The sequence below is a fragment of the Gallinula chloropus genome, assembly GCF_964237585.1.
Source record: "Gallinula chloropus genome assembly, chromosome: 1".
Lineage (NCBI taxonomy): Eukaryota > Metazoa > Chordata > Aves > Gruiformes > Rallidae > Gallinula > Gallinula chloropus.
The window spans coordinates 191,839,892-191,857,795 of NC_140085.1; the positions used below are offsets into that span (position 1 = coordinate 191,839,892).

Genomic DNA, 17,904 nt, shown 5'->3' on the forward strand with positions numbered 1-17,904 from the left:
CAAAAGACTCATTCCCTCTCACCCCCATCACGAGGAGGGAAAGACAGTAGGTTATGTAAGATCAGCAATGTTGTGTGCCTTTCCACACTCAGTAAACAACACCTCTGCCACCCTTCAGGGCAGATCAGAGGTTTACAAACACCCCTGCGAAGAAGGAGCAGAGGGGGAGAGGGGCAGGTGAGTCAGTCTGAAATGAACATCTAAAAGTCTTGCCACGACGACAGTGTCGAGTCCACCACTTTAATGGTTGTTCTTGGCTGCCTCTTTAGCTGCAACAATCAGAGGGGTGAGACTAGACAGAGGCTTGGCAATTTTCAGGAACTGGTGCTAGGGAGAAGAAAAAAGAAAAAGGGTTATATTTTCCAGGACACAGAAGCACAGAATGGTTTGGGTTGGAAGGGACCTTAATATTGGCACTGAGACCCATACAAAGTCTAACAGCCAGCTCTAATCTCTGAGCAGGTGAAACCAAAAGGTCTGTTACCACCACAAGCTTTTTGGGATGGCCCTAAAGTGCTGGACAAATTTTCACCCAGCACATGCTACATTGGCCGATGTTTGTACGTGTTCAAGACCAAGCAAAGCTCAGTGAATTCCCCTGGGGAATGAGAAACTCCTGTAAAATCTCTAGTAAAATTCTGCGTGGAAGGAAGACTAAAACTAAAACCACCCTATGTTGTTGAAATAGATGGCACAGGGCTTCCTGGAGGAATTGCCTCTCATTTCCATCTTCCCAGCTATCACAGGTCTGGTGAAACAGTTCCTTGACTTCCAACAGATATAAATAGGCAAAAAAAAAGCTGGAGTTTGGAGCAGAACCACAGAGCTTCAAACACAGAACCAAACAGTCACTCTCCTATACAAGGTGCTCTGTTAAGCAAAACAATATTGGTTCCCAAAACAGCTCTCAGGTGAGATAGAAGGCGTGCAGGGCAAGTTCATGAGGTGTTCTAAAAACAAAAAGCAACCATGTAACACAGGACTTCCGAGCATCAGAAGGGTTCAATCACCCAAGGCAATGTGCTTCAGAGATGGGAAAAAACAATCAGAGGACAAAAGGTAGTTAAAACCAGGCAGAAATGTTACAGTCTAAATGTCCTCCTGCTCCAAGGAACAGAGCATTACTGATCTCTGGTATTTTGGGGCTGGAAGGTGCAAGAGAAAAAGTGATCTTTCAGTGACTGCCATTCTGCCAGTGCTAATGCTTCATTATAGTCTCTGAAGGCAATGAGTTCAAAGCTGAATTCACACTAGACAAACAAGTGGAAAGAAAGGAAAACAAAAAAAGGGAACTGTCTCAGTTGAGCTCTGAGTGCCCTTGATCATGTATTTGTTTTACAAAGAGCTGAAGCGCATTTTCCACCCTCATGGCAAATTTGACAGAAGAAACACACAAACTATTCCTCTCATCCATAGCAGTGAAAAGTCTGGCAGCTTGGTTCTCCCCTTTAACCAGGAGTTCAGACTAAGGCACCAGGTTTTCAGTTAAATAACTAATGATGGGGGGTGAGGCCCTGGCACAGGGTGCCCAGAGAAGCTGGGACTGCCCCTGTATACCTGGCAGGGTTCAAGGCTGGGTTGGATGGGGATTTGGGTACCCTGGGCTGGTGGGGGGTGTCCTATCCATGGCAGGGGGTTGGACTAGATCATTTTTAGGGTCCCTTCCAACCCAAATCATTCTGTGAGTAAGACCTCTCACAAGCTTTGTTCTGTCACCTCTGTAAGAACATGGCAAAACGTGGTAATGCCAAACTGCTCCCACCAAGGCAAGCCATGCATATTCCAAAGAGCTTTGCGATGTCTCCACCAGAAGGGAGACAACCAGAACATCTGACAGCTAGAAGCCCTCCTGCTGTCCAAATCAGAACAAGCACAGCCAGACCATGACAACACATGCAGATGTTGGGACCAGCTGTGCGAAGAAGCCACGGGAATTAAGGGGCTCAGCATTTGGTGGGGCTGGGGCACAGCTATTATTTGAGGTTGGTTACAGAACACGCTGCACAGCTGCTGCTAGTAGGAAGCACAGCATAAAAAGGGAGTAGTCTATTAACCCTTTATCATGGGCTCAGGTTTTGGGGTTGGGTTTGTTGGGGGTTTATTTTTTTCTGGCAGGTTACCTTAGCTATGCTTGTGCCTTCCGCTGATGCAGTGCTTAAAACTGCAACGGGATCCCTCCATAAGCCTGGCCTAACTGAAGAGCGTGTGATTCAGCTCTGGTTCCCCATCACCTACCTGGAGCAGCTCTTTGGCAGAACCTCTCTTTTCCACGTCCATTTCAAGACAGCGATTTAAGAAGTCTCGGAATATGACTGAAAGCTTCTCTGGATTCTGCAGTTCTGGAGTTCCATTAGTAGCAATGAGATACAGGGCCTAACACAAAAACACAAGCACCAAAGAAACAGGAAGGTTATGAAGGTTAGATTCCATCTCTGGATTACAGAGGCACCCATTTCTCCTCTCATTCCCACAGTTCAATGGGGAGAAACCCCCACACCACCTATCAGGGTGACCAATCAATGCCTAAGTTTCAGCAAACAGAATAGCTGCTGGCCCTATTTTTCTGTGGACGGGATCCAATCCTTTGTTGTTTCACACTCGTAATCTGGGTTTGGATCCTGCAGCCCTCTCAAGGGATTAGGAGGACAAAACCAACATTCCAGACCGTGTTTACACAAGGAAGTTAACTGGCATGACTCTACCAGTGCTAGGCTCCTGCAATAACTGTATCTTCATGGGAAGGTACCCCCATATAAACAGGAGATTTTGTTCTGTTGGTACTTTGTCTGAGTGCACTAAAAGGCAGGGCAGAGAGGCCTAAAAAGTCAACACTATAATGTTGCAGCTGGCTCCTTACAGAAGATGCCCAACAGGCCCTCAAGCAGCTTTTAACATCCTGCCAAAACAAGGAGGTTTGCTGCTGTTTGGGGATGAAGCATTCAAACACACATACCACCTGCAACAATCAAGGAACTCAGAATTCATCCATTTCAGGATTTCATAGAACCCCAGACCAATTTGGGCGGGAAAAAACCTCAAAGCCTATAGTTCCACCCCCTGCCATGGCAGGGACACCCTCCACTAGCCCAGGGTGCCCAAAGCCCCATCCAGCCTGGCCTTGAACCCTGCCAGGGATCCAGGGGCAGCCCCAGGTTCTCTGGGCACTCTGTGCCAGGGCCTCTCCCCTCCCCAGGAAGGATTTCTGCTTCCCAGCTCCTCTCCAGCTGCCCTCCTGCAGCTGAAGGCCATTCCCTTGGCCTGGCCCTCCCTGCCCTTGGCACCAACCCCTCTCCAGCTTTCCTGGAGTCCCTCAAGAGACTGGACAGTGCTCTAAGTTCTCCCCAGAACCTTCTCTTCTCCAGGCAGAACCATCCCAACTCTCTCATGTCATGCAAGAAACTTCCTGGATGGATTTTAAAAGGAAACAGAGATCTGTCACAAACCTGTCAATATACAGGCCCTCTGAGCACATAGCTCAGCACATGCCATGGGAGTGGGAGCAGTCTGATAGACTGGGAATTGGCACAACTTGAATTAAATGAGGCCAAATTACTGTTATTTAACCACCCTCGTTTAACTCAACACCCAGTTTTTTCCTTTCACTCTTCTTTGCTGCTGCTTTTCTCACCCAAAAACCACTTCCAGTGCAAGAGGTGGCGACAAGTTAGAGTTTTTGTAGATCCTTTCATCCTGTGTAGTTGAGGGAGAAGCCCTCATTAAACCAGCATAAACATGGACTTTAATAAGAGCAGTTACATCCCTTCAAATCAACAGCATCTCTCTCATTAAAAAATTAACAAGGGAAAGACATCAGGAGGCACAAGCTCTGTCTGAGGGCTTATTAAGCCTGTAGCATTGTTGGGACCATACAAGGAGGAACAATCTGATTGTAGGAAAATGCTTTGTTTAAAAGAATAGAAGTATGTTATACTTTTGAACTTAGGGAGAACTCTTCCCCACTGACAGGGCCCAAGGATTCTGGAAGTCATCTATGGATTTTAACTAAATCAGTGACATGGAGATATGGGCTGGAGGTGGGGAAACCACACTACCTCCTTTGGAGCCTACCAGCACCATCAGGTGCAGTGAAATCCTGAGGGCAGAAGATACTCGCTTACTCTCAGCGGGTTCTCATTGAGGTAGGGGGGCTCTCCTTCGATCATCTCGATGGCCATGATCCCCAGTGACCAGATATCCACTTTGGGCCCGTAGGCTTTTCGTGTCACCACTTCAGGTGCCATCCAGTACGGGGTGCCCACCATGGTGCTGCGTTTGCTCTGCTCAGGAGTGATCTGGGCACAGAAGCCGAAGTCAGCTGGAAAATTAAAGAGGAGTGGGGGGAGAAACAGACATAGAAATGAGGAAGTTTCTCTGAAAACAATGCATACCGATGCCAGAGCTGTAGCACACATTACCCTGCTGCATTTTCTGGTGCATTGCTGCTGCAACTGTGAAAGGAGGGGTGGTTTTGTGGCTCACACAGAAGATGGTGTTGTGAAGTTTCTAAATCTGACTCACTGAGACCAGAGGATTACAGAGCTGCTGACTTGTCTACGTGAACAATGAGGATCAATAAATAACCGTATACTTTCAATCTCAGAGATATTACTTCCTCAGCAGATAGATCATCCCTCAAAGAGGACTTGATTTGCAGAGCAAACAATGTTCAGACCAAAGTACCTAAATTTATATTGATTATTTTCTTCAAATAGACAGACAGATGGAGAACCTTCATACAAAGATTGCTGGGTCCTACCTCTTGTTTGTAATTGCCTTACCAAAAGGAAACTAATTCTGTTCTTGTGAGCCCAGCAGAATCAACACAGCAAGAAGCACTGCCCATCCTGCCCCCCCATGGCACCGCGGGTCTAATTTTAGGCCGAATGATGAAAATTAAACTGATCCCTGGCTGAGTTTTCATCAAGGGTACAACAACTAGGAAAGGTACATATGGTTCACAAACAGAGCAGATTTCCAGCAGAGCCAATAAGCAGGTCAGGTCCGGAAGGTTACAGCATCTTATCCACAGGGACGTCTCTAACTTTAAACTACAGCTTGGTACCCACATACTGTGCTCAAAGAAGTTACTCAGTACCAGAACACTTTGGCCCTAATCAGCTATTCATCACTAACACTCCAGAGATCTGACTGTACCAAAGTACAGCTTTAGCCTAAAAAGCAATTATGTGCAAAAAAAAAAAACCCACCTTCTTACTCAGCATATCTGCACTGTGTGAATTTTGAGTCATATCTGCTGTCACTGTCGACAAAAATAGATTTATTTATGCCTGTTGGGTGCTGGCCAACAGAACTGAGAGGGAGAGAAAGGAAGCACAGTTCTGTTAAAGCTATAGGTGGAAGATAATCATTCACTGGTTTCCAGAGATATCTCTGCATGGGCAGTGACAAGCACGACAGCTACCTTAGCACCGAGGGGCAGAACACTCTCAAGGTCTTCATTACTGGAGATAACACAAGAAGGAAATGACTTTTAGAGTCCAGTCTGGGTTGATGGTGTAAGATTAAAGGTTTTCTAGCTACGTGGTTTGCAATTCTCCTTCCACTTCCTCTGCCCCCCAGGTACCTGCAGTCTTTTCCAGATTGAAGAGATCGCTCACGAATAAAGACTTCTGGCCCTGTATCTTCAAACCCAGCTTTCTAGACCACAGTAGCATTAGTTTAGCCCACAAAAAAAAAGATGTCCCAAAGCTAAACGAACCCTAAACCTCACTTGGAGCCTGGTAGCAGTTCACAAGGATTCACATTTGCCAATCTCCATTAAAACCAATGCCACAAAAATACTTTTCTACAGCCTCTTCATCACCTGGGGATCAAACATCTCTAACACCCATCTCCCTGGCCTGGTCCAGAGCAGATAACAAGCCTGGGTTGATAACTCAAGTCACCACGAGCAATGTTCCCCACATACTTAGTTTGACAGAGCCATCCATTCCCAGCAGGATGTTGTCACTCTTGATGTCTCTGTGAATAACTTGGTTTGAATGGAGGAATTCCAGAGCTTGGAGACACTACAAAAAAAAAAAAAAAATTAAAAAATAATTGAGACATTCTTACTGCAAATGAAATTATTCACCAGTCACAATTAGCCAATTAATGGACTCTAACAATGTGCATTTTCAGTAGCAAGGACTACGTGTCTTAGAGTCTTCCATACATTCAGTATGGTACAGGGCTACAGAGAGAGATCCCCCTGGAATCAGCAGGTCCTAGGAGGACAAGTTAGTCCCAAAAGACCTGGAGAACAGGCATAACCAAGTGGATTCCAACCCCATTTCACAACCCAGTCCTCCCTCCAGGGTGAAACACGTCAGGCTTGCATTAGTTTGCAGGCTTGGAAAGAATGACAGTTGCATTAGAGAAGCTGGAGACAGCTTATCCTGCAGAACCAGTGACAGCCTCTGGAAAGCCTGTGTCCCCCCTCCCAGTGCCAGCTCCCTCTGAGCATGAGCACTGCTTTACCTCTCTGCACACAGCTGCAATTTGTCCTTCATCCATGCAGGTTTCTGTCACGACATCTGTTAGGGAGCCTCCTGCCAAGTATTCCATGACCACCCAGAGCTCTTCTCCTACAAGGTAACTGAAGAACCCAAACCAGATTTCAAAATCAGCAGGTATGAGCATGCCACCAGTTACCTAGCCAGAATGCACTGGGTTGTAAAGCTGTCTTAGAACTGCAGAGAAACCATGAAGCTTGGGAAGCATAAATGGTACTGGGGCACCAGGTACTCGTGGTAGTTTTGGTACAAGGGAGGATCTGACCATAGCCTGAATGAGCAGAGGGAAGGGTGAGTGTAGAGTTGAGGAAAGAGATAATGGGAGAGCGGACTATGAGTTTCCTGGCTAAATTTTTCTGCCATGAAAAGGACCCAGACTAAGATGGAGACCCAACCATACAATTCTTGCGGCTCCTGGGAGAGGAAGGGAAGAACTCCTAGTCAAGGATGAGGCCCAAGTGTGAAGCCAGTGTTTGGTATGCAGCATGGCTTCGAAGGGCTCTTGCATCAGAAGAGGTGGTGTGTCACCACAGCTGGCATCTTGCTGTCCTAAGGAACTACCTACTTTGCTTAGACTCAGAGACAATCCTGGCCAACACCATCAATGGCTGCCCATGAAGAGCAGAGAAAGAACACCATTTTTCCAGCATCATAAATCACCTCAGGCTTTTTTCCAGTACCAAACCAGTTTGGGATTTTGTCTGAAAAATTTGGAACCACTCATAAAGGCAAATGAGAACATCTTGCAGGGTGTGATAGCAATTCTAGAGATTTAGAAGAAAAAAGGAAAGGCCAAAAGGGCAGGTGGTGTGGGAAAAGGCCTGTGGGAATATGGAGAGGAGACCGTTGAGGTGAGCACGAGTTTTCTCAGCCATCTGGGATATTCTCTGCTGGGAAAGTGTGTGCTCATGTCTAAAAGTAGAAGATCTGGGATGAAGACTTCAGCATTAAGTCATTTTTTAAAAAAATAATGAAACAAGCCCAGACCACCAACCACTTCCACTCTTTTGGGCTATCTGGAAAAACATCAGCACAATCTTTCCTGACACATACATCAGAATGACACATTCAAGAAGGAAGGGAAGGAAGGAATCCTCACCTTAAAAACCTGACAGCCCACCTTCTCAGTCTATCCTCCATTTTTAAAGTGAGTGCACAGATGAGTCAAGACAGAGGGCAGAGAATCTAATTAAAAGTTATTAAGCCAAACTTGGTGTGGAAAGTAGACAGAGATGAAAGAGACATCACAGGTTGGGCAGGGGGTGGGCTCTGAATACTGAAAGCTGAGCTGATAAAAAAACTCCCCCAAAACAAGAACTGCAGTCTGAGCTGTGTGACAGAATGATTACTGTTATGGAGGGCTTTGAATATTTGAGATAAAGATGGTATCTTGGCTTGGTGAAGCTGAAGATTCATAGATTCATAGAATGGTTTCAGTTGGAAAAGACCTTCAAGATCATCAAGTCCAACCATCTGTCCAGCCCTACTAGGTCTAACACTAGACCATGTCACCAAGCTTAACGTCTACTTTTAAACACCTCCAGGGATGGTGACTCAACCACCTCTGGGCAGGCTGTTCCAATATCTAACAATCCTTTCAGTAAAGAAATTTTTCCTAATATCCAACTTAAACTTCCCCTGATGCAATTTCAGGCTATTTCCCCTTGTCCTGTCACTAGCTACCAGGGAGAAGAGACTGACCCCCACCTCACTACAACCACCTTTTAGGTAGTTGTAGAGAGCGATGAGGTCTCCCCTCAGTCTCCTTTTCTCCTGGCTAAATGTACAAGGAGACAGAGTCTGGAGTTTCCTTCAGGATACAGACCCCAAGGACACACAGACTGTCTCCAACTCCACTATGGAAGAGAAGCTGATGCCTGGCATCACAGATGCCACCAAATGCAGTATCACCTGCACAGCAGCCCCATGGAGCAACAGAGGAGCAGCAGAATTGCTTTCTCCTGCCACCTCTGGGGGGTCATCTACCTTCTAACGGACCCTGAAAGCCACTCTGTCCACACTCTTCCTTCTTGCCCCTATGCCAGTCCTGCTTCTTCATCACTTCAGGCTCTCTGCAGATTTTATCAGCATTATCTCAACACCTCAGTGTCACCCTGGACATGACGATGCTCCCCTTCATTGCCAATAGCACACTCTGCAGCCCAGATCTACTTGGCCATAAGGATGGGGGCAGAACGGGCTCCATCGTTCCTGCGTGGCAATCTCAGGTTGCACGTGCTGGGAGCAAGCTGGTACCTCTCCACAGCCAAAAGCAATGGAGCAAGCCAAGACCCACAGTGTGAACCAAAGCTGTGCCAAGAACAGCCTAAGGCATGTGCCAAGACCCAGGCACCTCAGTAATTGATAGATCTGACATTAATCTGACATTAACGGTGGCTCCCCGCCAGCTGCTGCCAACCGAATGTCACCTCAGAAGACCAGGTCCCACTGTGGCAAGCACATCCTTCTTCATATGTCCTTCTCCAACAGCAGTAGGCAGAAGCCAGCAAGTAGTGTTCCAATATCACCTTCGTTCAGCACTCAGGAAGCAAAGAGGCACCCAAGGCCAGGCAGGAGGGAGGCAGCTCCCCAGCAACAGGACTCAGCAGTTGCAGAGCTGAGGTGACATAAATAGGCACAAGAACGCCCATGTCCATCCCAATCGCCACTCTGTACATTTGCAGCACTCAAACAAAAGTTAATCCCTCCAAAAAACACCAGTGAGAGAAAGCAGAGGACAAAAGCAACAGCTTTTGTTGCTGGAAGTTTGAACAAGGCAGCAGGATGTGCAGCTACCCTGCAGCTGGGATGTACTGGCGAGACAAGACAAGTGCGTGCGGTCAGCGATGCTAATGGGAAGAATGTGACTCTCAAACAGTGTTGCCATAACAAAGCCTCTAATCATAGAATCATAGACTGGTCTGGGTTGGAAGGGTCCCCAAGGATCATAGACTTCCAACCCCCCTGCCACAGGCAAGGCCACCAACCTCCAGGCCTGGATCTACACAAGGTTGCCCAGGGCCCCATCCAACCTGGCCTTGAACACCCCCACGGACGGGGCACCCACCACCTCTCTGGGCAGCCTTTCCAGCCAGAAGAAATAAAAGGTCTCAGCCCAGATGCAATTCTTATGTATTTGTTACTGCTTGTTTCATTTTGCACAGGCTTCCTCCTTCTGTTCCTCCTAAGAGGGCATCTGCCCAGCACCCCTTCCCTGTGCTCACAGCTCTTTCAGAAGATTCCAGGAGCAGACTTCCTGTCCCTTCAGCAAAGTAGCTCTTTACAGCCACACACAGGCCACAGCATTACACAAATTCAGCATCACAACTGATGCTGCCACAGAGGAGAGGTACATTTTTTGGCTAAGACATTAGAAGCCTGTTAAGAATCCTTTTAAAGAAGCAGCTGGCAAGATTGTGAAAGGCATACAAAACAAACAAGTGTGCAAATGCTACCAGCATCTCAAAGGAGAGCCTAGATACCCCGCTGATACCAAATCAGATGCCTTTTCTCCAAGGATATGGAGAGAGATCACCAAGACACCCACAGCCCAACTGCCATGTGCATTAAACGATGCAAGGCTGTCCCACGCCTGCAGTAGCTGCAAGAGGATCACTTATCGCAGTGACAAGGAAGAGTTTTCCAGAGTCCCTTTGTGAAGTCTTCAAATCATGACGTACCTGTCCAAGTAGTTGACAATGTTGGGGTTTTTGTTTTCCCTCATTACAAGGATTTCATTAATAATCAGTTCTTTTTTGGGCTGCTGCTGCAAATTCATCTGTTTGATTGCAACCTGCGGTGAAGAAAGACCAAGGAAAGGATTGTTAACATGAGCCCCTTTGAAACCTGCCCATACCAGTGTCAACTTTTAGTCTTCCATTCATGTGAAGTTGGAAAGGACTTTTTTGTCATGGGTTGTTCAGTTATTTAGGAACTCTCGGAGTCCCCACATCAAGTCCGTTTCCACACGTGCTGGAGCATCCTTGGTGTGAAAAAAGGACAAGGGGAATTGCTATTTTCATACTAGACCTTTATGTCACAGTTGGATGGCCATCTCCAGTTCCTTGGCAACAAAGAAGACATCCCCTTACTCCAGTATGAACTGATATGTCAGAAACTTATTTCCTAAAAGATTTTTATTAATTTTATTTTGGATTGGATATTTCTGGAAGTTTTTTTGGTGTTTTGGTTGGGGGGTTGATTGGTTTTTTGGGGGTTTTGGTTTGGTTTTTTTTCATTTTTGTGCAAATCTGTGCTCCAAGAAATCTACAGCAGGGTGGCTATGCATGGAGGTGGTAAATAACACAGCCTAAGCTAAGTAGTTCAAGGTGATAATTGTATTTTTTTCAGTCACAGAAAGACCCAGGGGAAAAAGATGCACCAGTGTTTAGATAAAAGGCTGAAAAATCAGTAAACTCGATTCAGCTTTTTCCTCAGGCATAACTTAAGGGACATGGGGACAGATTCATCAACTGGGGTGCTTTGACATAGTAGTTTTCTGCCTGGAATTACACATACATGCACAACACCGAGAGGATATCACAGAATCACAGAGGTTGGAAGGGACCTCAAGAGATCATCAGGTCCAACCCCCCCTGCCAAAGCAGGGTCCCTAGGACAGGTCACACAGGTCGGCGTCCAGACGGGTCTGGAGTATCTCCAGAGAAGGAGACTCCACACCCCCCTGGGCAGCCTGTCCCAGGTTTCTGTCACCCTCAATGTGAAAAAGTTCTTCCTCAGATTGGTGTAGAACTTCCTGTGCTCCAATTTGAGGCCATTGCCCCTTGTCCTGACTCCACAGCCCACTGAGAAGAGGCTGCCCATTTCCCCCCGTGTCCCACACTTCAGATATTGATAATCATCGATCAGATCCTCTCTCAGGCTTCTTTTCTCAAGGCTGAAAAGCCCCAGTTCATTCAACCTTTCCTCGTAGGGGAGATGCTGCAGGCCTTTAATCATCTTTGTAGCCCTGTGCTAGACTCTTTCCAGGAAATCCCTGTCTTTTTTGTACTAGGGAGCCCAGAACTCGATACAATACTCCAGCCAGGGCCTGACCAGGGCAGAATAGAGGAGGAGGATCACTTCATTTGACCTGCTGGCCACACTCCTTTTAATGCCCCCCTAGGATCCCATTGGCCTTCTTGGCCCCCAGGGCACACTGCTGGCTCATGGCCAACCTGTCATCAACCAGGACCCCCAGATCCTTCTCTGCAGAGCTCCTTTCAAACAGGTCAAGCGTGTTTAACTCTATATTCAACTCCACCTTACCAGGAGAACAGCTGTCCCTCAGACAAGCCCTCCAAGCACTAAGACTGCTCAGCACAGCAGGAGGCAGAAAGACTTCCACAGACGGTACCACCCAACCCTACTTGGTTGGATATTTAGGCAAAGGAAATGAAATGTAATTACACCTTTACAAAGCTGCTGCCAGCAGAGAAAAGGCCGAGGCAAACGGAGGGAAGCCAGTAACTCACAACTCAGGATGAAAAGAAACAAACCACCTGGTGCCAACATAGGCAGCCACAGTTAGCAGTTTGATAATATAGCAGAGGAGACTAGAGAAAATCTCAACACATGAGAAGGCAAGGACAGACAGACACCATGCTGCTCTCCCACTGTATTTGAGGCGGCTGCCAAACAGTATTTAAAGACAATGTCCCCCCACCCATCCCACTTTCCATGCTGCTCTTTGTGCAAGACCAGAGAGGAGAACGAAAGATGAAGATGAGAGGTAAAGCACTTGTTGCAGCTGAAGAAATCCCAGACCAGTGCTGAGGGAGCTTGAGAAAAGCCCCTGTGCTTCTTTATTCCTGTTTGGAGGTAGACCATGCTCCAAGTGCACATGGGGGCATTTTCCTTATCTACAACTGTCCTGTGCATCAGGATACAAAATAAACAGCTGTAGTTGTACTAGATCATAGAATCCCAGGCTGTGTTAGGTGGGAAGGGACCTTTAAAGTTCATGTAGTCCACCTCCCCTGCAGTAAGCAGGGGCATCTTCACTAGATCAGGTTGCTCTGAGCCCCATCAAGCCTGACCTTGCATGTCTACAGGGATGGGGCCTCCACTACCTCTCTGGACAACCTGTGCCAGTGTCTCACAACCCTCAGAGGGAAGAACTTCTTCCTAACATCTCATATAAACCTGCCCTGCTGTAGTTTAAAACCCTCACCCCTCATCCTATCACTCCATGGACTTACAAACAGTCCTTCCCAACTTTCCCGTAGGTCCTTTCGGGTACTGGAAGAGGCTCTGATGTCTCCCCGGACCTTCTCTTCTCCAGGTTGAACAAGCCCAGCTTTCTCAACCTGTCTTTGTAGGACAGGTGTTCCAGCCCTCAGACCACCCTTGTGGCCTCCTCTGGACCCTCTCCAACAGGTCCATGTCCTTCTTGTGCTGAGGGCTCCAAAGCTGGGCACAGTGTTCCAGGTGAGGTCTCACCAGAGCAGAGCAGAGAGGCAGAATCCCCTCTCACAATCTGCTGGCCACACTTCTTATGATGCAGCCCAGGATGCCATATTGGCCTTCTGGGCTTTAAGTGCACATTGTTGGCTGATGTCCATCTTTTCATTCATTAGTACCCCAAGTTCTTTTCTGCAGGGCTGCTCTCTATCCCATCATCCCCAGCCTGTGTTGCGAACAAAGCTAGATAGCCATCATCAGTGAAAATCTTCAGCACTTTTAACCCTGGGAGCTGCCCCAGGCCCCTGCAGTGAAAACCAAAGGAGTTTCCTCCCAGTGCTTTCAAAATGTGTTGCTGTTCACTTTGCTCCCAAGCTCGAAGGACCAGCAGCAGCATGCTCCTCAGAAAGGAACAGGTCATCAGCATGCCAAGGTTACAGCAAGCCCAACACAAATTTAAAAATCCAGGGCCCAATCACACCAATGTAATTAGACTCTTTTAAAAGTCTGGTGTAATACAAGGGTTCAATTATTCACGTGGGAGACAATGAAGGGGTCCAGAAAGCAAGCAGAAAAATATCAGAAGACTTTATCTTCCTATAAAATTTCTCCTTGCTTCAAAATAAATCGAAAACCCCTTCCTCAAGAGCCTGTGACTCCTCTGGAGCTGGAAAAGGAGGTTGAAGGACTTTCAGCCAAAAGCACAGTTATGAAAATTATTGGTGGATAATCCTGACATTGTACAAATGCAAAGTAGACCCACATTGCTGTAGACTTCCATAAATATATTTGGAATAATGCATACACTTGCCTCTTAAAAATCCTCCATCCAGCAATAATGATTTCCAGAGATGCTGCGTGACCATCTCTACTCGTGTATTATTCATGAGTGCAATATGCCAGGCACCTTCCAGTGCTCAAGGGTGGGAGGGGAAAGACAGACAGACAGACATTCCTTGTCTCTCAATTCAAGGGCAGAAAGCAAGTGGGCAAAGGGTAGGAGAGGAATTATTTCCATGCAAGTCAACTAGCGTAAGCCTAGGAAACAAAGGAGCAGAGGGGGTATGAAAGAGTTGAAACGGGGACAGGCAGGGACCATAGGGATGAGGAGATCAACTTCCACTGAGCAACTATCTTGTCCAAACATTTGCTTCTGGCCTTTGTGCTCACAGAAGGATTCTTTACAAATATGAGATGATTCAGGAATCAAACCTTGGGGAACCATTTTTTCCAGTTCTCTGCTCAGACTGCTCAACCATGCCTCATTAGCAAGGAAATAAATATCTCATTAGAAATAAGATGTCATGAACCCCTGAAAGACCATCTTAATTTTGTAGCGTTAACTTGAACTTTCAAGACACAATCCAAAATCCACTGTGGTGGTAATCCAGTAGCACTTACCTCCTGTCCTGTAGCTATATCCATTGCTGTGTAAACTGTACCTGAGGCTCTAAATAAAAGAGAGGGGAAAAAAATAAACCCATGCTTATTAGTGCTTCCTAGCAAGACCAAGACCCTTCCCACTTGCCTCTAAGTGCTCTTAGTCCTATTCCTCTCCATGCAATAACTCCAGTGGTAAATAGTATCTGAAATATTTCTGAGCCAAGAAAGTAGAAGCCAGAGAATTTATGGGGAACAAAGGTCCTCCTAAGGGTCATCCAAACCCTTTGGAAGGGACCTCAAGAGATCATCATGTCCAACTCCCCTGCCAAAGCAGGCTCCCTAGGACAGGTCGCACAGGTCAGTGTCCAGACGGGGCTGGAATATCTCCAGAGAAGGAGACTCCACACCCCCCTGGGCAGCCTGTCCCAGGGCTCCCTCACCCTCACTGTGGAAAAGTTCTTCTGATCTACATGATTTGCACCGATTTGCCTCATCACAGCTTCTCCCCCAAACTCTTCTTTCCCCCTACCCTGCTAAGAGGGGGCACAACACCTGCGTGGAGGAAAGTTGATTCAGAAAGCAAATCCGTAATTTGAAGATTATCTTGCATGCTGAAAATAAGCAGTTCCTTCCCTGCTTGCAGCTATATTTAGCACTCTGTACATCTAATGACATATTGTCTTATATTAAAGCACAATCACACAAAAAAACCCCAGTCCCTGTGACTCAAGACTTTGCCAGAAAAGGGAGAAGAGCTGGGGAAGGGAGTGGAACCCACCAAAGCAACACACACCCAAAAAATACAAAAGAAATTGAAATAACAAGCAAACAAAATAAACTCTCCAAAGCATCACCAACAGCTTTTTCAGCAAAGTAACTTAGCCTGATCCCAGTGCTTCCTCCTTAGCATAAGGAAAGGTATAGGGGAGAGAGGAGCTTATACTGACCCTTGTCCGATCTTCTCGAAACATGTGTACTTCTTTTTTGGATCGCCCACACTCACAATACTTCCTACAAAAAAAAACCCAGAACAAAAAGAAAAGGATTTGATAAGCATTTTTTCATACAGTTCTAAGAACCAACTGTACTTTAAGAGCAGCCCTGTGGCCACAGCATTCTCTGCTGAGCCTCGTGAACCTCTTGCCAGAAATCCAGAGACATGCAAACACTGAGGAAGTCCTTGGTTATTTACACATGTACCAGCTGCAACATCCCCTTTTCACAGCTATTTCCCCTCAGAAATGATGTAACACAGACATTAAGGTCGCTTAATTGTCACTAGCAGTCAGTGACTGCTTGATGCTGCACATAGTATACATCGACCCAAGTGTAAGTACAATTATTTGCTGGAAACCAGCTTCAACACTCACAGAATCACTGGGTTGGAAAAGACCTTGAAGTTCATAGAGTCCAACTGTGCCTGTCCTGTGCTAAACCATATCCCTGAGCATCTCATCTACGTCTGTTAAACACATCCAGGGATGGTGACGCAACCCCCTCCCTGGGCAGCTTGTTACAGGCACCAACTCTTCAGTGAAAACTTTTTTCCCTCACATCTGATCTGACCCTGCCCTGGTGCAGCTTGAGGCCATTTCCCCTTGTCCTATCACCTGTCACTTGGCTGAAGAGACCATTGCCCACCTCTCTACACCCTCCTGTCAGGTCAGTGTAGGTGGTGAGAAGGTCTCCCCTCAGCCTCCTCTTCTCCAGGCTGAACATTCCCAGCTCCCTCAGCCGCTCCTCCTTCCAGCCCCTTCCCCAGCCTGGTTGCCCTTCTCTGGACACACTCCAGGACCTCAATGTCCTTCTTGTAGTGAGGGGCCCAGAACTCTGGGTGATTTAAGATGGCCCTGCACTGCAACATGCTCTGACTTTGAAGGCAAGGGCTTTGTTCATCTTCAAGCTGACAGTCTGTTGCCAACCTAGCCAAAGATTTCCCTACACCACAACAATTTATGGCAAAACAAAAGTAGTTAACGATGTCTCTGTATCATCAGGACTGTAGAAGTTACTGACCCAGTGACTGGGTTGCAGGACTCAGGAGGTTAGCTGGAGAGACCCTTCAGAGCCAAATTTCCCCTGGCCATTGCTCATCTGCTCTTCTACAAATCCATCAGTGCAGGCTTTAGCAGCAGTTACCACGCAACTACAGCACTACTCTGGTTTTGAAGAGCAACCCGAGGCGATCTCAGCTTACTCTTCCATAATGTAGCTGTTGAGGCAGAAGAAAGCCTATTACTGCATCCCTCAGAGGGAAAAGCACTTTGCCTGGTGCTCTGCAACACGGGGCAGTGAGGGGCCACTCCGGCTCAAGGTGGGCTTGGTATCTACAATGAACACAATGTTTTCTCTATGAGGGGAGGGAGCCCTCAGCTCTGAGGGCGGGCAGTAGGTAGGCTTCATAGATGTGCTGGAGTCCCACACAGGTAAACTGAAGCTGATAAAAGAATGATCACTGAAACTCAACGCTCCCTGCAAACATTAACCTGACATCCTTGATGTCCTCACGGCAGAACTGCCTCCTTTTTAGGAAAATCCAAGCAAACAATTCCTAGAGCTCAGCTGGGAACAAGTGCCCCCTCTAACAGCACCAGGGTGGGTAATAGGAGGGAGGGATGCAGACCTGCAGCTGCATCGGTGTGTGCAAGTCCCTTGAGCTGCCAACATATGGTGCTGCTTTCGCAGGGGTCTGGGGCTGAGCCTGAGCAGATGTATATTGGCAAAGAAACTGCTCGTGGTTGTCAGGCCAAGAAATCCAGTAGCAGACAGAGCAGAGCAGGCTATTTTCAGATGCTGCTGGAGAGCAGCCAAACCCAGAGGGTTTAGGGCAGACAGAGGTAAAGGGAGGGAGAGGAGGGTTGGAAGAGAAATCCGACCATATAAAACCCACCAAATGACTACAGAAGCGATGCTGCCTGCCCTGAGGATACGTATTTCTGGACAAATACTCAAACTTTCCCTCAAAGCCTAACACGGGCTACAAGCACAGGCTGTGAGACAGGCAAATGTTTCCCTGAGGCAGTGGCGGGACAGAATGCTGCAGGGACAAGAGGCAGTTGCCAGTCTTGCCCTGGTTAATGCTCTCGTCTGTGAAATGGGGTAACACTTCCTACCTTCCAAAAAGTCATGCGAGGATTCATCACTGTTAGCACCAGTGCTGTGTTAACACTAAGAGGTGGGGATGTATTGGCTTCCTTTTCACACAAGCACAGAACGTTAGGAGATGAAAGGGACCACAAAAGATCATCTAGTATAACCCCCCTGCCAGAGCAGGATCATCCAGACTAAATCACACAGGAACACATCCAGGCAGGTTTGAATGTCTCCAGAGAAGGAGACTCCACAGTCTCTCTGGGCAGTATGCATCAAGCACCACGTGCTGCAGCAAGCAAGGTGTCAGAAGGTACATTTGCTTCCCTGTACCCTAAGAGTAGCACCTGCATTTTTCTTCATTACAGAAGTGAGTGTATTTGGCTTAGAATAATACTTTTTTCCTGCCACAGTCACTGCTTACCCAACCTGGTCCCAAAACCAGCTTAGATCCTTAATGGTAAAAAGGTCCTGCTAATTAAGTGTGTGAGTGAAGTTGCTGCTTTAAAACAAT

The 17,904-nt window shown here is 47.1% G+C and overlaps 1 protein-coding gene across 1 annotated transcript in view; it reads right to left on the reverse strand.

The window, feature by feature from the left end:
* Nucleotides 1–240: 240 nt before the first annotated feature.
* Nucleotides 241–17,904, reverse strand: part of PAK1 (p21 (RAC1) activated kinase 1) — a gene marked incomplete at its 3' end in the record, with an annotated part of 84,123 nt that continues 66,459 nt past the window's right edge. The window contains exons 8-15 of the mRNA XM_084261055.1: nt 15,248–15,311; nt 14,319–14,367; nt 10,196–10,308; nt 6,481–6,598; nt 5,930–6,029; nt 4,119–4,315; nt 2,236–2,373; nt 241–327 (exon numbers count right to left, since the gene is read on the reverse strand). Coding sequence (XP_084117181.1) covers nt 241–327; nt 2,236–2,373; nt 4,119–4,315; nt 5,930–6,029; nt 6,481–6,598; nt 10,196–10,308; nt 14,319–14,367; nt 15,248–15,311 — 866 coding nt within the window. The remainder of the gene's footprint in view (nt 328–2,235; nt 2,374–4,118; nt 4,316–5,929; nt 6,030–6,480; nt 6,599–10,195; nt 10,309–14,318; nt 14,368–15,247; nt 15,312–17,904) is intronic.